At 36.3% G+C, this 27,810-nt stretch overlaps 2 protein-coding genes and 1 pseudogene across 2 annotated transcripts; 1 reads left to right on the top strand and 2 right to left on the bottom strand.

The window, feature by feature from the left end:
- Nucleotides 1-1,800: 1,800 nt before the first annotated feature.
- Nucleotides 1,801-8,185, bottom strand: LOC114735989 (granule-bound starch synthase 2, chloroplastic/amyloplastic-like; annotated as a pseudogene).
- A 4,690-nt stretch (nucleotides 8,186-12,875) lies between these two features.
- On the top strand, nucleotides 12,876-16,132 carry LOC114735990 (ATP-dependent zinc metalloprotease FTSH 6, chloroplastic-like). Its single transcript, XM_028923779.1, has 4 exons — nucleotides 12,876-13,548; nucleotides 14,262-14,802; nucleotides 14,887-15,200; nucleotides 15,293-16,132. Exons 1-4 carry the CDS (start codon nucleotides 12,959-12,961, stop codon nucleotides 15,873-15,875), a joined length of 2,028 nt encoding a protein of 675 aa, XP_028779612.1. The 5' UTR covers nucleotides 12,876-12,958; the 3' UTR covers nucleotides 15,876-16,132.
- A 2,582-nt stretch (nucleotides 16,133-18,714) lies between these two features.
- Nucleotides 18,715-22,633, bottom strand: LOC114735984 (protein NDL1). The gene is made up of 11 exons (XM_028923774.1): nucleotides 22,517-22,633; nucleotides 21,190-21,289; nucleotides 20,904-21,001; nucleotides 20,712-20,800; nucleotides 20,377-20,437; nucleotides 20,196-20,282; nucleotides 20,040-20,117; nucleotides 19,880-19,936; nucleotides 19,668-19,723; nucleotides 19,421-19,556; nucleotides 18,715-19,123 (listed from the first exon to the last, which is right to left on the bottom strand). The coding sequence occupies exons 1-11, from the start codon at nucleotides 22,574-22,576 to the stop codon at nucleotides 18,902-18,904; spliced, it is 1,044 nt and encodes a 347-aa protein (XP_028779607.1). The 5' UTR covers nucleotides 22,577-22,633; the 3' UTR covers nucleotides 18,715-18,901.
- Between the last annotated feature and the right edge of the window lie 5,177 nt (nucleotides 22,634-27,810).

Raw genomic sequence — 27,810 nt, forward strand, 5'->3', positions numbered from 1 at the left:
AGGTCCTCAGGATCATCTCATTATAATTCCAACTTACAATGTAGCTGCGGTGATCCCGATTCACAATTATGTATTTTTGAAGACTTGGTTCCTGGTAGGTTGAATGAACTTACGTTATTTCTGATCTTATGAATTCGAGTCTTGGTGAACACAAACCCATATCTGAATATTGTTTTCGTACAGGAATGAAGAATTTATCTGGTTTAAAGAGGAAGGTACTGCATGACACGGGGAAAGATGATATGGAGGCCATATATACTCCCATCTCTGATGCTGCTGACTTGAGTCCCTCAAAAAGAAGTAGAGGGAATACTCAAAATGCTATAGAGGATTGTAATGGAATTGCTAGAAACAATAGCCCGTTGTGTTCATCTAAATCGCCATGTGCATTGAGCGCTGTCTGTCAAAGGCTTTGCAGGACTTCTCTCAACGCGTTCCTTTTGGTAGTCTGGTCGGGAAAGGAGGGCGTCCTTTATATGAAGCACCAATTGTGGTTGAGGTATATAAAATATTCGTACGCGAAATGGTATAAGTTGATTTCCCCCCTTTTGAAAATCGGTTATTATGTTTGGATTGTAATAGTGTAGCATGTAGCTGGTGAGTGTTTAGCTGGCCATTTGTTCTCATTGATGAAATCAATAAAAAGCTTTTACTTAGTTCTTTTCAAGTCTTTTATTCAAATACATTTTAATGCTCCTCGAGTTCTAAATATAAGATTTATTTTATAATGTAATTATATACTACAAAATGGGTCTTATATTATACTACAAAATTGGTCTTATATTCATGAGTAGAGGATTATATCCCTTGCTCTAGAAGTTATGTCAAATCCTCTATAGTCAAGACTTGTATACTCTATTCAATCTATCCTATTAAAATTCATATGCCCTTGTGCACAAAACTCAGAGTTATTTAGTAATTTAAGAGAGAATATATCTGATAACTGCTAATGCAGCGGTGGTATATAGCATTGTTTCCTGAGTTTTGTTGAACTATAATCTGATCAGTTAGAAAGTATTTGAAGCCTCACCCTCGTCTTAAGAAATGCGTATCCACTAGCTATCCACAGATTCTACATTATATGGATTTGAGAGTGACTGACAAATGCGCACAGGTGCACTTGCGTGCGTGAAGTGCAATGTGAAGTGTAGGAAAGAGGTTCATTCGATTTGATTGTATTCTCGAGGACGATGGAGCTGCATGCAATGCGAAGGATTAGACAACTTGGAATTGCCTCAAAAATGAGGGATCCGTGGTTGAAGAATTGAACGGCTATACTTTCGATTGTTCGTATTTTATCACTTATGATTATGATTGCAGTATAATCCTTGAAGCACAGAACAGTTGATACGGCGTCGTTTACTATAGACCCTTGTGAGAAGTTGGGCTATTGTATAATGCTGTGGCGTGTCATTGTTTTTAATGTCACGTGATTAGCGTGAGATTCCTCTTTTAAATTCAGCTAATCCACCAAGCTGCTGTCGTACCCTGCTATCAGGGCATCCCCTTCTGTAGTTTGATGAGAAAATACCTTTTAGGCTTTCAGACGAGGTCTTGCCGTTTTTTTTTTTCAGGGTGAGGGGGGCGTGGTTGGAGGCCAAACTGGAGTCTCAAAAGTGATTAAAGTGATTGATGACCCGCATCACTTTAAAAAAACCCCCAATATGACCCCAAAAGTCGAAGATGACCAAAGAGATAACACAGCGAAAAATGAACTTGATGAAATCACTAAAAAGTGTCGTGACGACGTATAAACGGAGACCTGTGTTTCATTATGAGTTACAGCAGAAAATTTTGGCGTTCGGGAATGGCATCCTGAAGGCTGTAACGGCAACTGATTGGAGAAATTCTTCAGACGTATTTACCTCGAAACTTGTCAGTTAAACTAATTTGACAGAATCGCAACCCTAAAACCACTCAAGCATGATTGGACTCCTCATTGATTACTTGCCAAGACGAAGGATGCAAAGATTACAATTAGTGAACACAGACGCTGAAGCTGAAGGTTCACCATTGGTATTTGGCAGCACAGCGACATCCTCATACTGCTGAGCAGCGTTGTCCCAACTAAGATCCTGGATCATGCCCCGTCTCTGAAGTCCTTCCCAGCTCTTTTTGTACTCCCTGTAGGTCAACAGGCAGTTCCCTAATGCATTTATCAACTTGTTTGTTTCTGCTCTATCAAATGTCCATCCAAGGCCTGTCTCATTAAATGGATCAAAAGGCTGCACAGTATCTCTCAGTCCACCAACAGCATGCACGACAGGAACTGTTCCGTAATTCATAGCATATAGTTGGTTCAAACCGCATGGCTCAAATCTCGAAGGCATGAGCAATATGTCTGCACCTGCAGTTATCCTGTGAGCCATCTTCACGGAAAGCCAACCCATCCCCTAACTTTGTCATGATGCTGGGATTCGAATTGCCTAAGCATTTGTTCTAGGTCAGGCCTCCCAGTGCCCAACATGATCAATTGAACATTCTGGCCCACCATCCAGTGGACTGCTTCAGCTATGAGATCAACCCCTTTCTGGTGATCTAATCTGCAATGAAGCAAATTACTGGGATGTCCTCACGAACAGGCAAACCAAGCTCCTTTTGCAAGGCGGCTTTGCACTGAGGCTTGCCTGTCTGGAACGTCTCGATGGAGTAGTTGGTGTAGCCATCAGATTTCAAATGAACATCGAACTGAGGATTCCAATCTTTGTTATCAATTCCATTCACTATGCCTCTCAACTTCCAGTCATTCTCATTTATTATATCATGCAAACCCCAGCCACCTTCAGAAGTTTTAAGCTCCCATGCATATCCATGACTAACAGTAACCACACGGTCAGCACTCTTTAAACCAGCTGCAAAGATATTGAAGTGATCACCACCAACGGGATCGTACAATTTAAAGAGGTCTATGTAGTGTTCAGGTAAATCCACATACGAGAAATCATCAACTGGACCCGACCCTGCATAGAAGTAACTGTGTGAATACTCCTTTACAATAAAGAGAATGCCATTAAAACTCTTTGATTAATGAGAATTATAAATCAGCTTCAGTCTGGCTCCACTCACGAGCATTACGATAAATTAGATTCTTCAGATAAGTAAAATTGTTTGATTTCTTCTAAAGATTTGCAGCAATAAGGGCAGAGCCTTTATTTTGATCGTTACCTACGAAGGTTTGAGAAAGCTATTCTAGCATCCACTTTCAATAGCATAATGATGCTAAAGATACTCAGGATGATTATTAGGTGCTTTGTCTCGGTGCAAAATGAAAACTAATTATAGCAAGGACATTGCATAGTCAATGCTCAATTATGGGGCCTTCATGATGAAGCGATACATTCAAATATTTGGCAATTCTCTCCAGTCAATCACAACATTTTTAATCACAGAATATTTATAAGATTTGAGGTTAGGGTAAAGTTTTTTCTCCAAGTGTAAAAATCAATTTCTATTTTCTTTTTGCCAGAATAATCAATTTTATTCTGCTTGTTTGATATTCCAGATTTTGGGAATTTATGATTGAGTGGTAGATCTGTTGCAATTTCTCCCTTTCATGTACCTATGCTCTCCACCGAAAATAGGCAAACAATTAGAGAACAGTCAACTCCTATTTTCTCTCATGAACTATCTATCTATCCATTTTTTAACTGCCATGATTTATGCTAAGGAAGTTCGCAACATATACTTTGCTGCGAAGATAAATAATATAAACCTCCACATGTATTGAAATCACCAAGCAAGTCTTTCTAGTTCAATTAAAACAACCACCAGCTGTGCTGGATAAAAATTGTGTAAAACTCTAGTTGCGTCCTTCACTGTATAGAATGAACAAACGCAATAGTAAAATCATTAATAGGACAGAGAGGTCACCTGGTGGGCTATGTTATGAATCACAAGTACAGATCTTGTATACTTCATCAAACCATGGTCACGATAACATGCCTTCAGATAAACTGGCAGCAACGCAGTATGCCAATCATTTGCTATGAAGACCAAATTTCCATCTCCATAGCAATACCACCACATGGAACATACCAAGGAACCTGAAAATTGTTTATTTTTGTTACTCTACTCATCCATATGAATAGTCGACTAATATATACTTTGATAAGAATTATCTGATATGAGCTTTGGCTTTTGTAATTCACATAACCACTCGAGTTACGAGATAATCCAGTCAACATAATTTGTAAGATGCATCCATCTTTGGAGGCTGGATCATTTCCCTTTGCCAAATGCAATGCATAAGCATTTGCTTGAGGAATTCATATATTTACAGAATTTTCAATGTTGAAATTCATATGAAATCGATGGTAAGTTCAATGGGTGACAGAAACAGTTTCTAACATATGCTACCAGGGATATAGAATAGCCAAAGCAGCAGTCAAAATGATGGAAACACTAAATGTTTTAGTTATTGGAAGTTCAACATGACAAGCATGTATGATAACATATTAGTGTTACCGAACAACAAATTTATTGGAGCCAAATACTATTTCATATATTTGCCCCCCTTATAATGTATGATGAGACTTGAGGTTGGATAGGGCAGACTATTTATAGTCCAGAATCTGATATCCAAGCTTCTTTGTTTTAAAAATATTAAAAAAAAAAAAAAAAAAAAACAGAAATGAAAGGTAACACATAATTCACTATGAGACACATTGAATCTAACGAGTGTTATAACTTAGCAGCCCGCACATGATTGATTTTGTTTCATGTACCTCAACTGCTGCCTTGCAAAACAGCACCATGCGCTTTAGAATATCCTGTTTCATTCAAAGGACAATAGTCAAAAGGAATGCGAAGTGTGCAAAAAATTATAACAGGGTGACTGAGCAACTAGTAGTGTACGAATGCAATATGAGTTGCCAGGAGAATAAAGATTAGAATAGCATATTATTTTGGTTATTACCCTCAAATCAATAAAAGAGAACACACGGTTCAGAAGGGAAAAGGTGATCAGTGCACATATAACTTGTGACAAACAAAAAGTTTCTTATTATTGATCCTCAACAAAGAAAAAAGAGATGTTTGTTACGTTACCAGTCGGTTTCCTCCATAGATGTTATTCTCTAAATGGCGAAACTTAGGACTGTCAATAAACACAAAGTCTACACCATCAATATATGTCTGGAAATATCTTACTTCCATATCCTGAAAGTAAAAGTGTTGGAAGGTTAAATCACCATCAATTTCAATGTAATTTTTTATTAAAAAATATGATACATACCTGACCATCTACTTTGTACCTTCTTAGTACTCCTGTATCTTGGGGTTCAGTATAATTACCGTAACGAGGAACCACAACCTAAGAAGATGTGTACAAAGAAATGAGAAAATGGACATCTCTTCCCAAAAAATCTTGACATACACAAAAGTAATATGAACGATTAAATCTTATTATGCATTGGTAATTTGATCTATATTATACGTTACTTAAAACATTTGGTAGAGACAAAAATAATTTTAAAGTTAACATAAAGCCCAAAGCTTCTTAGCTTCTATGAGAAGAGATATTAATATCAAATTTCAACATTCTAACATGTTTTGGGAAGATGAAATAACCAAAGGCAAAACCAGGAACAAACACCAAAAAGTAAGCAGAGTATGCTTCACCATCCACATGACATGAAGGTTCAACATTGAGTTAAAATATAGACTCTCATCCCCCGACATGATCTAAAACAAAAGAGCAGTTCATTAGGTAAAGGAATAAATTATTACCATAACTCTATGCCCACGCCGTGCCAAAGCTTTTGGTAATGACCCAGCAACATCACCAAGTCCACCTACAATTTCATGCGCAAATCATTAGATTGCATAAACGAAAAAAGAGCATACACGGAAGGGCAATAAGACATAACAAATGATATGCGATAGAGTTGGAGGGATTCCTTTGTTTGTGGAAGTAGCAGCTACCGGTGACATGTATATGCCTCGTTATATAGCCACATTAGACTATTGTCATAGCATGGATTTGCAGTGACAAATATACGAAGTCTGAATGAAGAATCCCACAGTATATGTTTTCCTTTAATTGTTGTTTCCTTTTTGTTTATACTTAAAATTCTCAAACAAACAAGCCAGAGAAACATGAAGGTTTAAAAAGATTACAATTAATACATATATATGTTCTAAACCTTTATTTTCCCCTTTCTCTAATAATTGAATCGGTTGGCTGGAAATTTGACTTTCAATTATTAACCAATTCCATGGGTTCAGCCAATCTGACAAGTAAACAATTAAGTTCATTAACTTTATGCAACAAGGAAAACCTTCTCTGTAAATGACAAAAAATGGAATACCTGTTTTTGACCAGGGAAAGCATTCTGCTGCCACCAATATGACATTCATGACGTTGGCCCCAGCCAGCGGTATAGATTTGTCACCTTCACTCTCGATGTTGTCAGCTTCAGTAGTGGCCTCACTTGAACTTGTTTCCGTCGTGCTATCCTCATATTTGACTTTTAGAGGGGAAGTTTCAGTGCTGTTTGCAAGATAGGTTGGTAAGGTATCTGGAGTAACTGTCTCATATTTACCATCTTCCACTTGTTCAGTGACAGGTAACATGGAGGGAGCCTTTTCAGGAGGTGAGATGCTATCATTTTGCTCCTGCACTTTGTCAAAGCCTTGATTAATGCCTACAGCTAAGGCTTCTGGTAACTCCTCTTCACTTGAATGGATATAACTGCTTGAAGACATACTGCCATTTTGGTATACAACAGCCTTGTCTCGGCTGATGAATGCTTTTTGTGGATTTGAGCCATTTGACAGAGAATTGTCATCAGTAAGTTCATAAGAAATATTGCCATCCGCTTCTGGTTCAAAAATGTTGTCATTGTTTATAGAAGAAACCAGTTTCTTTCTCTCAGCAATCTGTGATGGACAATAAAGACTAAATAAGATCATCATAAGAGTGCTTAGAGTATTTTTTAAGGTTTAAAAAATATAAAAAGGACCAATCAAAGAAAGCCGGCACAGAAATGTAGTTGTAATGCACATCAAATCCATAAACATAATGAAGAAGCTTTATAAATTCTTAATCTGGTACAAGAATCCCCAATGACGACCTTAAAAATCAAGTTCAGCAATTCATATCATGTAACCAATCCACATCATGGCCTATTTTGGTTGCATCCCATTATACGATGAATGCACCACTGTTCAATGATGACCCTAAAAGCCAGACGATTGAATATCAAAGGAAAAATGATCGAGAGCCTTAGCTAACAACATTCGTTTACAGAATGATACATATCAGCGATTGATTAACTTCCCCAAGAAAATATGCTCATTATTAAACAGCTTAATTTCGTATGTTTTAACAAACTGATCAACGTATTCAGCCTATATTAAGATGTTGACATTCGCAAACCACATTTTACAGCGTAGGAGGACAATACCCGCTGAAGAAGATCCCTTTGCATAGCAAGAACCTTCTTGCTCTTCTCAATGGTGCTCTGAAGCACATCCTCCGCGCCATCGTCGTCCTGACTTGTTCCTGTACTCTTCCCTATCGCGCGAATGTCGTTAGTCCGCCATAGCCGACCCCTACAGCGCCCATGGATCAGCCTACCATAATTCATCCCCGTACTCTCTGAATGACCGAAAGTCGAAGCATTTGAGCTGCTAATTTCAGCAGACTTGCCGTGCCGATGGACGAACAATGGGAAGCTAAGAGGACGATTAATTTTAGTTTGAAGCAGTATGGAAGCCTGGGCATTAGTTTCAACTAGAAATGGAAAAGACCCAATGGATGACGCCATGGAGTCGGAGCTGGGGGAACTGAGTGAACGAATCACCCAGAGCCGGGGGAGCTCAGCAGAAGCAAGTCGTTGAAACTGAGCAATGGATGAACTCGTGTAAAGAGAAGCGGAAGAATTACGGCAGTGAAGAAGGTAAATAGAAAGAAGAAGAGAGAGTAGGCGCGGGGAGGGGACCCACGGAAGGAACAATCATGGAGGGGTTTGAGGCGGAAAATGGCCGAGTGCGGGAAGACGAGAGAGATGACAAAAGCAGCAGTTGGACACATCAGCAGAATAGGGAAGAGCTAAAATACATTTGAACATATGACGGGAATGAACGAGTCGGGACCACCCGGAGCTTCCACACCAGGCTTCAGTTTCCTCCTCTCGATCTCTCTTTCGGAGTTTTGGGCATGTTGCAATCTGCAGAGCTTATCTCCATTCTTTTCCAGAACAAGAAAAACATGCTTCAAATCACTGCTATTTTCGATTACTTTCATGGGCAATTTTCAACCGCAAATACTGTCTCAATGAGTTATCTTTTTGAATAAGTTTGTCTGGTACTGTTTCACCAGACACCAAAGAAAGGGACGCACGGTTAACTCAAAGCCGGGCATCAAAGGTAATTTACGGCGGGCAGCGTCTTTCTAGCGCTATTGTAATGATTTGTCCAAAAAATTATCAATATATTAATAAAGTAGGCCTGAATGGATTCATCTGAAACTCGTGCATTGAAAATAGTCAATAAACAATGAAATCAATCAAAAGTTTTTTTTAAATAAAAAAAAAAGAAAGAACAACAACGGAAGTTTATTTTATAGTTACAAAAGCAGAAACTGAACGTTGTATGATAAGCATGTAAAATACTAATTTCTTTATTCAACGTAAGAGTTACATAACTAATTTATGAAAATTAAAAAAATTAATTAAATTAATTATTTGTCGTAAATAAATATTATTTTTATTAAAACATTCTTTATTAATTATGTACATTAAAATTATCCTCCCCTTAACATGTGCAATTATTATAGGAATTACTAAAAAAATAAATATTAAAAATAAAGTAAATTAAGGTCTTACTCCACTAGTCCTCAATATAGGACCGAATTATTAAGTTAGTTTTGGTTTTAAATATAAGAACCATTTCTCATATTTATCAATTTTCTCTAAATTACCCTTATAGATACTCCCTCAATCATAATTAAATAGAAAAGAAAGAGGGGGTATTAAGAAAAATGATTGTGGTATTTTAGGAAAAACATGTCATATTTCTTATAATTAACTAACTTACCTAACTTTCTTAATCTAATCAAATTAGTTAAATAGGCCTTATATTAAGACCGGAGGAGTATATTAGAACTAAAGTAAATTTACAACTAGCATTTATATTAGGAAAAGGAGCTAGCATTTTATAGAGCAGATTGTATTTAATTAATTTGATCTATGATCGTAGGGAAAACAAGTTATGGTGAAGTGTGGGAGAAGGTCTGGGGAGGCAGAGAATGGGTAGGGGAGGCAATATAAAAAGGCACAATGAAAAAGAATGCAAAAGCATGAAACCTTAAAAAGGAGCCTTGTCCGGCTCTACAAGGACCACGCCCAAAAGCCAAAAGCCTTGTGAGGGCGAAGGTACTACAATTGTAATACCATCGTTTCCTATTACTCTCTCCGTCCCTATTTATAAACAATAAGGCCAAATTACATCGAACTCTTTTTGACTTCAACTCCATTGCATATATCCTTTCTCATCTTTAAAATTTAAAAATCACACCCTCAGCTTTTATATTTTGACATTTAATCCCTTACAACGTGTAGACATCATGTCAAACTATTTTAAATTATGTGGTAGATGACATGTAATTTTCATTACTTTTATTTACTTATTCCGACTAAAAATCATAATTACTCTAGAGAATATTTTTTGTCATTCTGCCTATCAGAATCCCTAATTCTCTTTTCATGTTATCGTCTCTGTCTTCTCCTCTAATACCTCACCAAGTCGCGAGTGCTCCCCCTTTTCAACATTTTTTTCATCCTCTTCATTCAAAAGGTCATGCTCATCACATCTTCCTTTAAATCTGGACCTTCAGGGTTGTCTTCTACGTTGGTCATCATCTAATTCGTGAAAGCTTCCCAACTCATTATGCATTCATCATAGTCAAAATGTACATCTCCATGATCCACGAGTTCCCTCTAATCAAGTATGGCGTTGTTTTTGTATGTGGTTCACCTTGCTCTGCAACTTTTATATTTGCAAAGAAACAAATCTGGTTTTGCTTAGCATCACTATTAGGAAATTCATAGCCAATCATATAAACCTTCATGTCAGACTCTTCATCAACCCTTTGATTTTCGTGTTTCACCCCTCTTCTCTTCTTAATTCATTTGTTCCTCTTGTGTTGGGAAAATATTCATATTTGCGGAATTGTCACATTTGTTTTGAAAGTCCCGTGATTTTGCAGATTATGAGACAGTTGTTTTGGGGATGATTGACCAAGATAACAAGATCCTGAAATTAGAAGTATAAAAAAGTGGTATTGCCAGGATTTAAGAAAATCACAGGGCTGGGATGCACAGGGATAAATTTTTGAATGAAAATCATAGCAAGAGGGTGAAGCAAGTTGATGTAGCACGGATGACTTGCATGGATAAGAGGCGGAGAGCAAGAGGAGGGGAATTGGTGATTGCTATTGTTAGAATTTTGAATTTCAATACTGCCCTTCAGTTTTAAGCCAGCATAAATAAATAAAGTAATAAAAATTACATGTCATCTGCTACATAATTTAAAATAATCTGACATGGCATCTACACCATTAAATTTAACGGTCATTTTAACAGTAAGAGATTAAATGTCAAATTATAAAAGTTGAAGGTGTGATTGTTAAACTTTTAAAGATGATGGAGTTATATGCAATAGAGTCGAGGTTAAGGAGGGTTCTATGTATTTTAGCCTAAACAATAACTATCATTCCCTTCTTGTCCCTAAATATAAGTAATATTTGTCTAAAATTTTTGTAGCAAATTTTTCATTTTGCCCCAATTAATTACTTATTTTAATACTCAATATATTTGTTATCTCATTTCTCATTTCATTATCTCTTTTCATATACATTCTCTCTTTCATAATTCTCTTTCTTATACTCTCTCTCATTTATAACTAAGAGCAATTTGGAGAAAGAACTTCAAATTTCTACCTATTTATTATATTTAACTTACTTTTTGATCTATCCGATAGAGTCCAAGATTATTTATAAAAAGGAAACGGGGGTAGTAATATACAAAGCTATCCTCTTTAGTTTAGGGTGCATTTGGTATGAGGGATTTGAAGAGAAGGGGAGGGAGAGAAAAGGATTTTAATCGTTTCTTTTTGTTTGGCAACACTCAAATTTTAGAAGGGGAGGAAAAAAATTTTAAAATTTTCTCTTCCCTCTCCTCCTTAACCTCCCCTCCAAAATTGGGAGGATTTAGAGGGAAAATACAATATTTTGTCATGCTGTGACAATTATGTCCATATTTTGTCATATTGTGAATATTATGTCTATATCTTAAATAAAATAAGAGCAAAATTATTCATGTCAAAATATTTTTGGGAAAATTACACTCAGGTCCCACAGAGCACAATTAATATCAAAAAGGTCCCTCGAAATCCCGAAATGATTCTGAAGTCCCAGGGACCTGTGTGTAATTAATTCTAATTGTGAAATTACGTAGTTACCCCTGTTAATTTGAACCTATTTACAGCCTCAACAGTGGCTGTTAACAACCCGAGAAGAGGTGGTTAACAACCTCAACAACGCCCTTGGCATTCCACAGAGTGAGTTGTCATGAGCACTGCCAAGGTTGTCAATCACGTCTTCTCGGGTTGTTAACAGCCACTGTTGAGATTGTAAACGAATTGCTGCAATAAAATTAGAACCTGTTTACAATTTCAACAGTAGCTGTTAATAACCCGAGAAGAGGTGGTTAACAACCTCAACAACGCCCCTGGCATTCCACAGAGTGAGTTGTCATGAGCACTGCCGAGGTTGTCAATCACGTCTTCTCGGGTTGTTAACAGCCACTGTTGAGATTGTAAACGAATTGCTGTAATAAATTAACAGGGGTAAGTAGGTAATTTCAGAATTAGAATTTATTACACACAGGTCCCTGGGGACTTCAGAATCATTTCACGATTTTGAGGGACCTTTTTGATATTAATTGTGCTCTGTGGGATCTAAGTGTAATTTTCCCAATATTTTTCCCTCTCCTACCCTCATAAACCAAACAAGGTAATATTAAAATTCCTCCCTTTCTCTTTTTTTTTTATAAATCCAAATAAGATAATATTAAAATTCTTTTACTCTCCTCCCCTCCTCTTCCCTTTGTTAAAATCTCTCCCTTCCCTTCTCATTGAGCCAAACAGAGCCTTAAGGCTAAGCTATCCTCTAGACCTTTGGTGAAGTTCTTCTCGTATTCCCAGACATAGAAACGAACTTTCCCAAATAAACTTAATTAATAGCCGCCCACTCTCGAAACTAAAATTGGCAATACCATGATTGAGCCTATCATCCATTCCATTGCATGCGTCCATTATTCCTATCATTTTAAATTTAAAATATTCTACCTTTTTTTTCTTTGTTCAACTAAATGAATGCTTCATCTGAATCATTAATTAGTCATTCACATGCCTGTTAACATTGCATTTTCTTTTATTTATTTTAAGCAAAAATGTAAGAAATTTTAGATCCTGCAGTTTTGCTTCTGGTTACTTTATTATATCCTATTAGCGGAAAAAAAATACTTTTTTTTTCTGGGTCTTGTCCAGGAGGCGGGTCAACTGTTCACTGAAAATCATATTCCCAATTCTAGAGAAAGCTGGGAATATGTTGGTAGATATCATACCACAATTTGGTCCTACGTATCCTAATCTAAATTATTAGGTGCTCCAGCTGAACGCTTACACTCGCTCACTCCATTTTCATCCACGTGTGTGGTTCTGAGTGTGTTAGAACTTCGGATGAATTACACTTGAACGCTAGAAAGCTCTAAGGTGGCAAAAAGCAGAGGAAGGCTAATAAGACCAAAAACATGGCAAAGAAACTTCCAAAGCAAAGCACTAGAAGCCTCCATCCTATTTCTTCTTCTCTATTAGAATCGAACTCTCCCCTTTCCCTCCATCACGATCTTGGCTGCGCTTCTCATACTCACATTTTGCACTTAGAAAAGAGAAAATGCCATCTTCTCTTTCTCTCCCTATTGGACCCCCTCTTATCTGCAAGTCTCGACACTCCTCCAGGGATCGCACTCATGCCTGCATCCCAAAATGCATCAACCAAGAGAGTCTGCATTCGCAACCTGCAATCTCAGAACTGAAACTGAGCAAGAGAAAGCTTCTGTTATTCACCAGTGCTCTGGGATTGTGCAGGCCTGCAAGAGCAGAACCGGAAAGCCCAGATGCTTCCACTTCGAACAGATTGACATACTCGAGGTTCTTGAAGTACTTGGACGAAGGTAACGTGAAGAAGGTGGACCTGTTTGAGGATGGCACTGTGGCGATCGCCGAGATATACAATCCGAGCTTGGATAAAATTCAGAGAGTGAAGGTTCAGTTACCGGCCAGGCCGCCCGTGGAGTTACTGAGAAAAATGGAAGACAGAAACGTAGACTTGGCTGCTCATCCCGTGCAACTGAATTGGTGGCCGGCACTGCTTGATTTCTTTGCCAACTTTGGGTTTCCGTTGATACTGCTCGCATCTCTCTTCTTCAGGACATCAACTAATAATCCCGCAGGAGGCCCCAACTTGCCCTTTGGTCTTTCAAGGTATGATCCATCAAGGAACGTACGTAAGGGTCAAGGTTGTGTGTGTGTGTGTGTGTGTGTGTTTTTGGGGGGGGGGGGGGTCCCTCTTGTTTTTGGGTATTAAAAATACTATTCTAAATACTTATCGAATAAATACTCATGATGTGTGTCATCCCCTTAATTTCCTCAGCATTAGATTTGGAGAATCTATCAGGCTTGCTAGAATTATTCAAGTTATATTATTTTGGCCTATATGCTAGTCATGGCTTGAACGTTGACACCCATCATGATCAATATTTAGAAAAACATATAACATCAAAATAAATATAATTCTACTGATAAAATTAAAAAAACTACAGTAGAATTATATTAGTAGAATTATAATACTTCCGATTCTTAATATAAGATCTCGTTTGACTTTTATTTTGATCCTAAATATAAGATCCCAATTCACTTTATCTCTTATATTTATTATATTTATGTATTTTTTCTAGTGTAGTCCTTCTAGTTCTAGTTGATACACTTGATTAGTAAGGATGTTTCAGGAAAAACAATATTTACTTATAACAAATAACTAACTTAACATATTTTCTTAATCTCCTCAAATTAGTCAACTAGCTCTTATAATTAGGACCGAAAGTAGTATATTAAATACCGGAGGTGGTGGTAAAACAAGAACTGAGGAGTATATTTTAGTTATGTTATGAATTTAATTTGTTGTATATTACGTGCAGGAGCAAAGCAAAATTTGAGATGGAACCAAATACCGGGGTAACATTTGATGATGTGGCTGGAGTTGATGAAGCGAAACAAGATTTTCAAGAGATCGTTGAGTTTCTGAAAACCCCAGAAAAGTTTTCTGCGGTTGGTGCAAAGATTCCAAAAGGGGTTCTCCTGGTTGGACCACCCGGAACAGGGAAGACATTGTTGGCCAAGGCCATTGCTGGTGAAGCCGGAGTTCCCTTCTTCTCTGTGTCAGGTTCGGAGTTTATTGAGATGTTTGTGGGGATCGGGGCTTCCCGGGTCAGAGATTTGTTCAACAAGGCGAAAGCCAATTCACCTTGTTTGATATTCATTGATGAGATTGATGCTGTGGGAAGGCAGAGAGGGACAGGCATTGGAGGAGGCAACGATGAAAGAGAACAAACACTTAACCAGTTGCTCACTGAAATGGATGGTTTTACTGGAAACACTGGAGTCATAGTTATCGCTGCGACCAACCGGCCTGAAATTCTCGATTCTGCATTGCTTAGACCTGGCAGGTTTGATCGGCAGGTATGTTTCTTTGGTTGCATTTTCAACTGCTTCACAGCACGCTATGGTATTTTGAAGTGAATGGTTTTCGGATTGGTGGAATAGGTGAGCGTTGGATTGCCTGATGTAAGAGGCAGAGAAGAGATATTGAAAGTTCACAGCAGTAACAAGAAGCTAGACAAGGATGTGAGTCTTAGTGTGATTGCGATGCGTACTCCTGGGTTCAGTGGTGCAGACCTAGCAAACCTGATGAACGAAGCTGCCATACTTGCCGGCAGGAGGGGCAAGCAGAAGATCAGCATGAAAGAGATTGATGACTCTATAGACCGTATTGTGGCTGGCATGGAAGGAACCAAGATGACTGATGGCAAGAACAAGATTCTCGTGGCTTACCATGAAGTTGGCCACGCTGTCTGTGCGTAAGTATATATCAAATCAGAAGTTTTTTTCCATTTTCATATCCAAAGCAAACAGAGAATAAACACTCATCATGGAACTGTAATATATACAGGACATTGACACAAGGCCATGACCCAGTACAAAAGGTGACTCTGGTTCCGAGAGGTCAAGCCAGAGGATTAACATGGTTCTTGCCAGGTGAAGACCCAGCTCTTATCTCTAAGCAACAATTGTTCGCGAGAATAGTTTCAGGCCTAGCAGGAAGAGCAGCAGAGGAAGTCATATTTGGTGAATCAGAAGTAACCACTGGTGCCGCTGGGGATTTGCAACAAATCACTCAAATAGCAAGACAGATGGTTACAACGTATGGGATGTCGGACATAGGACCATGGACTTTGATTGATCCTTCAGTACGAAATGGTGATGTTGTGCTGAGGATGATGGCAAGGAACTCAATGTCTGAGAAATTAGCAGAGGACATCGATCAATGTGTGAAGCAAATAATAGAGACAGCATATGAGATTGCTAAGCATCATATAAGGAATAACCGTGAGGCTATTGATAAGTTAGTTGATGTGCTGATGGAGAAGGAGACTCTTACGGGTGATGAATTCAGAGCTATCTTGTCTGAATTTACGAGTCTCCCTTCTGTTCACATAGATAGAACCCCTGTCCGCCAAATGATTGAAGCTTAAATGTGAGTATATAACTTGCCTACAATGTACAGTCACCAGTATATATATGTATATAGATATAGATATAGAGTTCAAAGTTTATATACTCTGTATGCCTGTGTATTGTAGCTTGATGGTAGGATTGATCAGTTTGGTAGAGACGCAAGAGTTTTGAAGCTCATCATGATGTAACAGTAGACTCTATTCGGAGGAAAATGAGTGAATCATCGTGAAGCTTACCTAAAAAGTATTTTAAAATATACTCCTCAAATGCTTAATATAATACCTAATTGTTGAGTTGATTTTGGTTATAAATATAAAACTTATTTCTCATATTTATCAATTTTCTCTAAACTATCCCTATTGATATTCTTTTAACTATAATCAAGTAGATGAGAGAGAGAGGATATTAAGGAAGATGATTATGGTATTTTAGGAAAAATATGTCATTTTTTATAATTAACTAACTTATCTAACTTTCTTAATCTAATCAAATGAGTTAAATAGGTTTTATATGAAAGACTGGAGGAGTATATGATTACATATATAAATATATACCTATTACAAAATGTTGTGCGAAAAAAATACATAGAAGTTCATGCATGAAAGAATTTGAATATGCTGATTCAATTGATAAAAATACAGCTAATAGGTGTGGGTTTAAAATCAAATCTCAATTCAGACCCAAAAAAAAAAAATCCCACTATCACTATGAAGATCTCATTAATGAACAATTTGTAGGTACTCTATAATTGTTTTTTAAATCATGAGTATGTCTTAATCTTGTTACGCTATTAGAGTCCTGCTCACTTCAGTTAAAAGAACACAAAAGGAACCCAAAGCTATCAAAGCTGCTCGGAGTATTAAGACGCAAATTCCTAAAGCTATTTGTACTGTAGTTGGTCATCACCATTTTCTTAAGATTTAGGTTGACTCTTCGTCTTTCAATTCATCAAGTTCATCCACTGATTATCCCAATCATAAAATTTATATCCGAGAAACATGTAACATGCGCAACATTTATATACAAAACTCACATCCACAACAAAGAATCAATCAAAAAGCTTAATAACAGGCAATTGTACTTAGGTTACATCCTTCATTTGATGCGGAGTTTAGCAACACATGTAATTGAAAAAAATCATTAAACCAATCCTAAAATCCCAACTCTTAGAAAGAAACAATAGTATCACACTCCTTGCTCAATGTTTATGCTTCTGCCATCTATTCCTCGCCAATGCAGAAGTTAAAGAACAGTATGAGTAGCCTGAAGTTTGAAGAGATTAACATGACACCACTCATTTCATGATGGTCTCTAGCCAGTAGCTTCATTTATGATGAAGACGAGCTTTTTCGGCCGAAAGCTTGTAAAACCCTATTGAAGAGTCTGCCTCAAATGCTTGTACTACGAATCCATTTACAGCCTCATGTGAAATAACGTGTGGGTTACAGCTGAATAGCAGTATCCATACTACCACGAGTGCCAGGCAACGCTACTGCTTCCTCTCCATTCAAGGCCGTACGTAATCCACATACATGCAGGAGTGTATCTATTATGAATGAGCGGGGAATGGTCAATCTTTGGGGGAATAAAACTGAAGCTCAAAATTTTGGTGTAATAAAAAAAGAGCCATCTTCTACATATCCGTTTTATACGCTCCAAACCAGTGCTACTAGCATTCCGTGCTCCTCAGTGAGATTGTACTATGGAGACCATGAGCAGCTAAACTTGGATGTAGCAATGCAGAAATATAGGCATTGGCACAATCACGATGCCTGAATTTAGAACGATTGGCTTCATCGGTATTTGCTTCAGTGTCCCTCAGCTTCCTCCTCCCTTGTGTCCTCCAGCCAGCTCCCCAGCTTGAGAGTCACGGTCCCTATGTTTAGCATCAGAAGAAGGTTTATTCACAGTCTGGGCCTTCATACTATCGGGTCTTGATAAATGAATGAATTGAAAAGGTAAAATCATGTGAAAAAAATGGTCAAAACCAATTTTAAAAAAAAGGGAGAAATGACAAAAAAATAAGTGCAATTAGGACCTAAATATAAATAATCTAACATGCGATCTTCCTGTTTTTTTTTTTTTTTGTTTATCGTTACTTTGTATATAAAAAGAGTGACATTATGGCTATTGTGTTTTATGGTTATGAGACAGTGCATTTTTATATTTTGTATAGTTTTCAATATATATTTTAATAAAATTTAAATGTTAAATCTCCCATGCATCGCACATTAAAAAAAATCTAATTACATAAAATTTTAAGTTGATACATGGGTCATGCTACTCATAACTAGTAGACAATATGATTTGTTACTAGTTTTATTATAAACTAAAAATCATCCCCATATAATGCGAGGATAGATAATTTTTTTCCCTCAAGATTATTAACTGTCAATATAGTAACTCAACACCCATTTAAATCAAAGGGGATATATAGTCGGATGATTTAACTTGGAATCGTCCCACTTAAAATGAACATGAATAATTCACAAGGTGTATTGCAGTAACCTATGGTCAACGCCAGCGTGGCAGAAAGTGTTCAGTGTTGTACCGCAATCAAATGAGATTCCGTGATTCATTGATAGACTGGTTTGAAATGTTAGCGGAAGCCCATGTGCATTTTGATTATGAGCTGTCAGTAGCAGCAAGACAGCATGAAGCAACCAGACAGGTAATTGAGAAAATCAAAGTGACAGCTGCGGCCATGCATCCATTTAGGAAGAGGAGATTCCGATCATGGCATTATGGCAAGCATGTCTTTCTTTTCCCCCTCACGCTTTTTTAAACCTTTTTGCCCTTTCGGCCGCTACTGGTCGGGGCTACGGGTCCCCTCTCAATTATTGATTCGCCCGGAAATTAGAGACAGCTCAATGATTCCTTTATGACTGACTACAAATGAATGAATACAAGTCCCCCTATATTCATATGTATATATTTCCGATAATTCCTGACTCCCCTTTATATCTACAATCTTCCAACTTTTGTGCCTCTTCCCTACCCTCTTAAACTAAAATAAGGGGTTTAAATTACAAAAGTCAGTTTATCAAACTTGCAGAGAGACTCTTGTCTTTATAGGCTTTAGTTTTAATCCCATGCTTTCTGGAGAAAGAAGCTCCGGTGCTATGCATGATGGGCTGAGTGGACTCCGAGGGCTCCCGCTGAACTGGCACGGCCTGTACAACCCATAGCCCATGAAAAAGTACTCCAAGGGAATCAGCATTGCATGTGGCTGTTCCTCTGTCACCATCGAACCACAAGATTGGACCTACAAAATCGACCAAAATTAAAATGCCCCATCATGCCAAAGAAATACTATCAAATTTCATGCGCTAATCAAGGCCAGGCCAAACTGCCTGGTATGGGCATCCCCCCCCCCCCCCCAAAAAAAAACTGCTGGTGCTTTTAAACATCCAACTCTTGCTGCTATAGGCAAGCAATTGTCTTGAATTAAGAACGCTAAGGCTGTTCATAAGCATGTTAAACTATTAAGCAACTTCTATAGTTGACTAGAGAAGTTCATGCATGTCATATGCACCCTTGCACATTACTTTACACCTCATACCTCCACTAGGGCACTGTATCTCCTATCGAGTTTTGAGGTCATGTACAGAGCCTCAGAATGAAAAGGAGAGCTGTCCCCAACAAAAATAAGTGTACGGCATCTTAGTCCCTTCAGTTCTTTTGTAATGTCAGGTCTCCTGCAAATTGGCAAAAAAAAGTTGAAACACATAAATATGCCAATTTACCAAGAAGACAGGACAGAAACAAACAACTTGAAGTTGATGAAGAAATTCGCCAGCAGAAATTACCGATTAATTGCATGAAGAAACCGCAAGACGTTGGTGCTTTTTCTTTCATCCAGCAACTGAAAACAAAGCATCGAAAGTATTCAAAACCAAAACAATGTGAGGCTAGTCCCTCTACCCCACTCTTAGGAAAAAGCTAAGCGGAGAAAGGAAAGGCAATCAGTTGTCAGCTACAGGACAATATAGACCAAAGAAAGAATTGGCTTATCACTGACTGTTCTGCAAGCTTGAACTATCTCTGATTCTGGAATTTCAGCATTACCACGAACTTCCTGTAAGGCCCCGAAGAAAAACACTAAAAGTATTGAATAAAATACAAAATGACGGGGGAAGAGAAAAGCTTGAAAAAGAGCCAAAATTCCGGGATTACAATACCTTGCTGAAGTATCGCTGGAGCAAACACTCCTTCAGCAAACTACACATGCCATAGAAATATAGCAAATTTGACATGACCTAAAATTACATGCGATATTAGGTGCCATAACTAAATTTTAAAATGCACAGAAAGGTCAGAAGGTCCAGAAAAGGAACCTTGTTATAAAACCATTCAGTCCAAGAAGGTGCTTTGCACAAAGGAGATACAAGTATTAAACCAAGAACACGTTCCCTATACTTCATCTGCAACAAATGATCAAAAAACAAATCTATTAAATAAGATTAACTTCATATGGAAAGCCCTATTCATTAATTATATAGGGTACATAGTACATACTGCAAATAGAGTAAGGATATATGCACCAGCTGTTACCCCCATACACATCACTGCTCCAAGCCTGAAAAAGGAAATAGTTCATAGCATTAGTAAATTAGTAAGTAGTATTTAGGAAAGGGAAACACTCTAGATGCATCAAGATAGGTTGTCAGCTGCCCTTCCCAAGGGCCAGTGATAAGCTGAGAGAAGCACAGTTAGAGATTGCTTTTCATATTATTCGAGTACAGCAACAACAAGAAGCCTTATTTGAGGATTCAAAAAAGTGGAAGCGTTCTGACTTTCAAAAACTTCCGGTTTAAATTTAAGCAACAATATAATCATCTTATTGTAATTACCCAAAATAGTTGAGAATCTCAACAATTTGATCAGCCAAGTCATCAACAGAAGGCACCGGATCATCAGGACAAATTGCTGCAGCTCCCAACTGCAAGAACTCTTGTGGAAGTTCCAGAGGAGACATTATGTAAATAATAGTATTCAGTCCAGAATGCAATAAATAATACATTGAAATCAATCAACTTACAGACCTCATGCCCTGGAGGACTTATATGATATATGCAGAAGTTGTGAAGCAACAAAGAAGCTGCCTCAGGACAGAAAAATAATCCTTGGAAGCATGACATATCTGGCCCAAGACAAAGACAACTAAAAATTTTCAGATTTAAACAAGAGAAAAACACGCACATATGAAACTGTTAATATAATCTAGGACCATTATAAACAAGTTTTAGGACATCATAAAGAATAAAAGCTGAATATTGACATTTCAGAAAAAGAAGCCATGGATACAAGAAAAATCACAAACGCACTTACGATTTAGGGCTAAATCTGGATAAGTGACGAGAGCTGGCTTATCCTGATCCCCATAGACAATGACAGACACAGAGCCACAACCGGTTTGAATATGATGTTCCTGTAGTGAGAAAATCCAAAAATAATCGTAACACAAACACAATCAAAATCTACATAGAGAAACAGGCAGAGAAGTCAAGGCTTGAACTTTGGAAACGAGAAGGAAGCTTCCCCTAAAGAAAATCATAATACATCATTCTTATGCAGTCCATTTGAGTTGAAGACTTTTGTAATCCAGTCTGGTTTGGCTGTAAGGTCAACCTCAAACCAAACTAACCAATCATTATACGGTCAGGAAAGAAAACAAGAACAAGGCGCGAACAATAGGCATGGAATAGTCTATTCCTAAAAGGAGTAGAATGACCCTATCTAATCGAAGAACCAATATGTGATACGTAAAATAGTCGGTGGTTCATCAATGAGATATCGGACAAGACATACAATAAGGCATACCAAGGTTTGTATTGTATGCTTTGCCATACACTAAGTGAAGGATCCAATTCCTTTAAAATCATGAGGGCCAGATAAGAAACATAATGAAAGGCCTCCAAAAAAAAAAAAGAAAAGAAAAGAAAAACGTAAGATAAAGTGGTAAGGAGGTCGTTAAAAATCCTCCATCACTCAAAATGTATTTAATATTACAAAGAACAAATTCAGTTCTTTCAAAATCCACTTAATCCATATAAAAATACTTCTATTTCTAAAAAGTTCTAAGAGAAAACAGTATGAGATGACTGGAAATCAACGTAAACAAAAGAAGACGTCAGTGACATTGTAAGTAACTGTTAGATGAAAGTGATAAACTTTAAAAATAACGGGACGAGAACCCAAAGTCCAGCATTTGAATGACAGAAGGACGAATGAAAATGTGCAGATCCATTAACTGCTATGTCCACATATTCACAACTCGAAAGGCTTGGACAAGGAAAATAAATAAAAAAGGACATAAAGATAGCGAATGAGAAAAGAAATCCACCCCAAAATTTTTGTTTTAATTATTGCTCCACAATGTAATGCGCAAGTAAAACGGTTATTGTTCTTGTTCCGATCCCAATGCAAAATATATAATCTTCAACAATCAGTTATGCAAAATGCCAATGAGGCATCTGTTGACTTCCAATTAACTTTTGCACAAACGTTGTCCAACAAATGTACATGGTTCTGTCCGAAAACCGAAATGCAGCTCAAAAAACTGCAACTGAAAATGATCCATTTTAAAACTGAATCCTTCAGACCCAAACCATATGAGCAATAAAACAATCGTATAGGGAAGGAGGAGAGGAGGAACCTTTCCGCCGAGATAGATCTTCTCCATGTCAACCGAAATGGAATCATTTGGCTCTGCCATGGCCGAAGCTCTGTGCGTCTGGAAGCTCCCAAAAGCTCTTCTCTCCTCTCTCCCTCTCTCTTCCCCCCGTTGTGCCAGGTTCAAGAAATATAGGTCCCTGGCTATAATGGCTTATATACAAAGCGATTATTTCTCGCTTGCCTCTGTGCTCCTTCGCTCGCCCTTCTCAAGACTCATGTGATTTTTTAAAAATAAAAATAAGAATAAAAACACGGAGAGAATCAGAAAATTCATAAATTTTTAACCAACCGATGTCAAGTGATTAGGATATCAAATTCAAAATATATATCAATAAAAATTCATAAATTTTATAATTTAATCAGTGTGGAATCCTTCGCACTGATGCAATTATTTTCTACTACCAATAATTCATGATTTTATTGTTATTATTGTTTACTGAGAGTTGCACGTAATAAATATAAAATTTATTGTTGGCAAAAACAGTAAACATAAAGTTGGTTGATAACTTTATTATCTTGAAGCATAAAATATAATGTCTTGTTTTGGGTTCATCAATCCAATTTTTTTTTTTTAATCATTTAGACATATTTCACGGATGTAATGTCTTATTGAATAAACTGACACAACCTTTGGGGGAAAAATTAAAAATTGAAATTAGAATCCTTTGTATCCTTTGTACGGGGAAAACATATTCAATGTTATTTGTTTTGAAGGGCTTATATATGACTTTCTGTTTGATGTAATAAATCTGAATAATTTTTAAGACATAAATGTGAAAGAAATTGGTATTGGAGAAATAAGAGATTAACTAGGCAAGGGATCTGAGATATTTAGATGGAATCAAAACCATAGTTTTAAAAATATTTTTACAATATGCAAAATAAATATGTGAAAAATTTATCTCAATTTGTCAAAAAATATTTCTTAAAAGTGTTTTTTACAATGTCCAAACACCCCCCTAAAAGGATAACCTTCCACGCGGGTCAAATACAAAAGGCGGCAAGCGACGTCGTTCGCTGATTGCGGGGGCGCATCATTGGTTGTTTGACCGAGACTGTGTTGGGGTTCCACAAAACGCGTACACGTGTCATGGGCCATCTGGAATTGTAATTAGCAGAGGTTTAATGGGAGACATGAAGTGGTAGAGTAGAGGGGAGGGGGGAGGGGCCTTAGAAGTTAAAAAACGAAGGGTTGCTTGCCTTTCATCTGACTCCAATCATTAATCATGCCCCCCTCGTCATCATCTCCTTGCCTCATTTCCCTTTTTGCCTAGCTGGCGCTTCATTTTCCTTCACCTTTCACGTCCTCGCCAAGCCCTGCCCTTTCCAAGTGTTTCCCAATTCCCATGTGGCAATCTAATTCAGGAGTATTTGGGAAATCTTGCAAGCATTTTAAAATAGTATTTTTTTTCTTCAACTCTTCTCACATGTATTTACTTCTAATTCTGTAAAATTATTACTAAAATTGTAGTTTGATTTTCATCTAAATGCCTCCAGACTGTCTAAATAGAAATAATTATTTTAAAAGAATTTTTAGTTTTTATATTTAAATGAATTCAAACTCAAGATTTCATATTTAGACCGTGGAAATTCATTTCCTTAAAAATAACAATGACTATTTATGCTTTTTTTAAAAAATATTATGCTTTTCTTATTTTATTTATAAAGCACTGTCAACATGTTCCATTAGAATTTAAAAAAATTTTAAATCTTGTTGATTTTATCTTACAATTTAATAATTTTTTTAATTTTATCTCTCCTTAATTACATATTCTTTCTAAGAAAAAACAATTTACATAATGATGAATAAAAAATCAAGTGATGCATTTACATAATAAATTGAACGATAATTTAACATATATTAATCATGAGGAAAGTATACTTTCTTTATTTCATAAATAGGATGAGAGAAATATGTTCTCAACAAATAGTATAATACTGCTTCAAGTCTTTAATATAAGACCTCGTTTGATTTTTATTTTGATTCTAAATAAAAGATCCCAATCTACTTTGTCTCTAATATTTATATCTTTTTTCTTAAAAGAGTCCTTTTAATAATTACTCCTTGATTAGCAAGGATATTTTAGAAAAGACAATATATATTTATTACAAATAACTAACTTAATTTATTTTCTTAATCTCCTCAAATTAGCCAACTAGTTTTTATAATTAGAACCGGATATAGTATTAAAAATGTACGAACCATCGAGACCCTGTACGTCTAATTTGATGGCACCGTTTGCTTTTAGCCTAATTAATTACTTAAAAAAAGATTAATAATCTGAAATTGAATAGAGAGAACGTGGTATCCGTTCAAATAAAAGATGGATCCAATATCAAAATCATTCAAAGTTCATCTGTTTGATGGGTTTTACCAATCAAATGTGACTCATTACCTCAATGGTCAATTTCTTTGTAATTGTGATGTTGATTTGTATAGCCAGCTGTGTGACAAATACCTTTGTGCTGCCCATAACATTGTTTTCCATATGGTGGCTTCTTCCTTTAAATCTCCGAAATGACACAAATTTATTATTATTGTAATCAATAAACCCACCTACAATTTGCTCCTTTTCTACTTAAAGTTGTCGACAGCGATATGTAAACCACGACTATATTGCATTTCATACATGCCATCAGCTTGATTGCAATAATGACAATATAAAAGCAGTTGATCATTATATTTAAATTATTCTTTAATTTACTTGTTGCTTTCCTTTTGGCAAATTGAACTTATTTTCAAGGCTTAATTTTTCGATTGTGTCTGAAATGGTCAAGCGACAAAATGGTCAAGATTTAAAAAAAAAAAAATTGTGACTTTGCTGAGGGGAGAAAAAGGTTGAGGTGATGTCAAATTAATGTTATTATATTAATGATTATGACTCAATATTCTTTAATATCTTTTATTTAAGGAATATAATTTCTTTGAAAACTCTTTTGCAGTCGCCTACAAACTGTTTGGAATGCTTAGTGTCATGTCACAATTATAAATTAATTTAAGATCATAATGCGGGGCAAGTGTTACGTTGCATATTTCTGCGTTGTCGGCAATCATTCCAAAATAGAATAAAGCAATTACTGAATTTTCAGTCACGCATATATTATTGCGAAAGTGTCTTAATCAATTTCAATTCTCCTTTTAAGTGATTATAATTTATTTGTTTTTTTGAAAGAAAGATGAGAGTGCAAATGAATTACTTTCATATCATCAATCACTACGTTAATGACATGCACGTTCGATGCCATTTAGCTTATTTTAATTAATTATATGATGTCACAGTGCGCCGTCGACACTTTTATGCAAAAAAGCAACGCAACGGGAAGATGCTTTTTTATTTTTAAGATCGCAATATGGTAATTAAGATGTAATCTAAGTCCAAACGTTAATGACATTCGCGTTTGTTGTTGTGTTATTTAACATATTTTTTACAATCTCATAGTGCTTGACAATTTCATGCACTAAAAAGCAATGTAACGGTGAGATTTTTTATTTTAAAAAAATTGGCAACGGCAACATTATTATATCTATCCCAATCCAAACGTTAATTGGACTTCGAGGGTCCCTATGAAATTAAAAAATAAAAAATACAAACTTGGTTAATCATATTTAAAATTGGCCAGCTGCCAGAAAAGAGCGACTCTGAATGTGACATTAATTCTTAAACTAGGTTATGGAACACACATAAATTATATATTATACATAGCTAGCGTGCGGTGTCATTGTCTTCAAAATGTTGATTTCCAAAAGTGGTGGGCATTATTTGATGTAGTCTTGGAGTGGCAGTGGGAATATATGGTGGATTAATTGGATAGTCTATAATGCAAAACAATACTCCTCCGCTTCTTAATATAGAACCCAATTTTTAAATTGGTTTTGATCCTAAATATAAGACCCATTTATCATATTTATCAATTTTCTCTAAATTACCCTTATGAGTAGTCTCAACCATAATCAACTAGAAGATATAGATGGGGTATTAAGAAAGATGATTATGATGTTTAGGAAAAATGTGTCACTTTTTTTATAATTAACTAACTTACCTAACTTCCTTAATCTAATCAAATTAGTTAAATAGATCTTATATTAAGGACCGGAGGAGTATTAATTTCAGGCTGCTGGCACATTCACAATATGATGATTTGCTCAAGCTTGTTCCATGCGGAAAATAAAGAGCAATACAAATAGAAGAGCCTTTTATTCATCAAAACATCATGAGGTTATTGAAGATTTCATTTTTACATGCATTCACATCTAAGGGTGGTTGGTGCTCCGCTGAAATGAATTGGGCTGGTGCTTCATGTGGATGCGCCAATCTGAATCAATCAAGTCCAAGTAATTGCATTAGGGCAGTCATGATGAAGTTCGGTGCCACTAATGTAATGGATCAGGTGGATGGATCAGTTCTAAGATAGGGCAATAGTGAATGTAGGGAAGTTATCAAAGACTTGAATGATAGGAGAATACATGGTTGTAGTTGTAAACTCATCATGTTTACAATGTCCTTTTAGACATTGTGAAATTCCTAAAAATCCTGAATCGCCTCTCGTTGTATTAGATGAAGAATTCAAAAATTTTCTTATTTTCACTAAACGTATCGGGATTATCAATCTACTTACAAGGAGTTGCGATGTCTCTTATCCTTTGAAGAATATTATTAGCGGTACTAAGTAGGCTTATTTATAGAGATTTGATTGTTAATATAATTCATGGGGATAGGGAGGACCTTCTGACTAATTGCTCAAACAAGACTAAACTCAGATAGGATCAAATCTCTATAAAAGCAAAAGCAAACCCTCAATACATACAGATAAATCTATCCACTTCACTCATATAACTCTCTTATTCTAGAGATTTCCATTTCATTTCGCTCCTAAACCATAAAAACCTAAATCCTAAGAAAAATCCTAAACCCTAAACCTCTGCTCACTCATTTCCCCTGCATGCATCAATTCAATGAAATTGTTAAATATTTATCATCAAATTTTCTAATAAATTATAATATGCAACTTTTTATTAAAAATTGCTCATATCAGTTCTTTGTCTCAAGGTAATATTATTTGACTTATTCATGAATATTGCCATTTTCTAATAAATTTTATTGTGTACTCTTCTGATTCTTAATATAAGATCCATTTAACTAATTTGATTAGATTAAAAAAATCAGGTAAGTTTGTTAATTATAAAAAATGTGATACATTTTTCCTAAAATACTATAATCATCTTTATCAGTACCCCTTCTTCCTCTTCTATTTGATTATGATTGAGGGAGTATC

Source organism: Neltuma alba, unplaced genomic scaffold, assembly GCF_004799145.2.
Source record: "Neltuma alba isolate B1F8T4 unplaced genomic scaffold, ASM479914v2 tig00013275_pilon, whole genome shotgun sequence".
In the NCBI taxonomy this organism is placed as follows: domain Eukaryota; kingdom Viridiplantae; phylum Streptophyta; class Magnoliopsida; order Fabales; family Fabaceae; genus Neltuma; species Neltuma alba.

Excerpts from the sequence above, each read along its gene's own strand:
- LOC114735984 (XM_028923774.1), bottom strand. The coding sequence starts at position 22,576 with ATGGCAGAGCCAAATGATTCCATTTCGGTTGACATGGAGAAGATCTAT. Across the intron at positions 21,002-21,189 it reads TCCAGATTTAGCCCTAAATC|ATATGTCATGCTTCCAAGGA; the intron begins GTAAGTGCGTTT and ends GTCTTGGGCCAG. Across the intron at positions 20,801-20,903 it reads TAAGTCCTCCAGGGCATGAG|TTGGGAGCTGCAGCAATTTG; the intron begins GTCTGTAAGTTG and ends GAGTTCTTGCAG.
- LOC114735990 (XM_028923779.1), top strand. The coding sequence starts at position 12,959 with ATGCCATCTTCTCTTTCTCTCCCTATTGGACCCCCTCTTATCTGCAAG. Across the intron at positions 13,549-14,261 it reads TTGCCCTTTGGTCTTTCAAG|GAGCAAAGCAAAATTTGAGA; the intron begins GTATGATCCATC and ends TATTACGTGCAG. Across the intron at positions 15,201-15,292 it reads GTTGGCCACGCTGTCTGTGC|GACATTGACACAAGGCCATG; the intron begins GTAAGTATATAT and ends TAATATATACAG.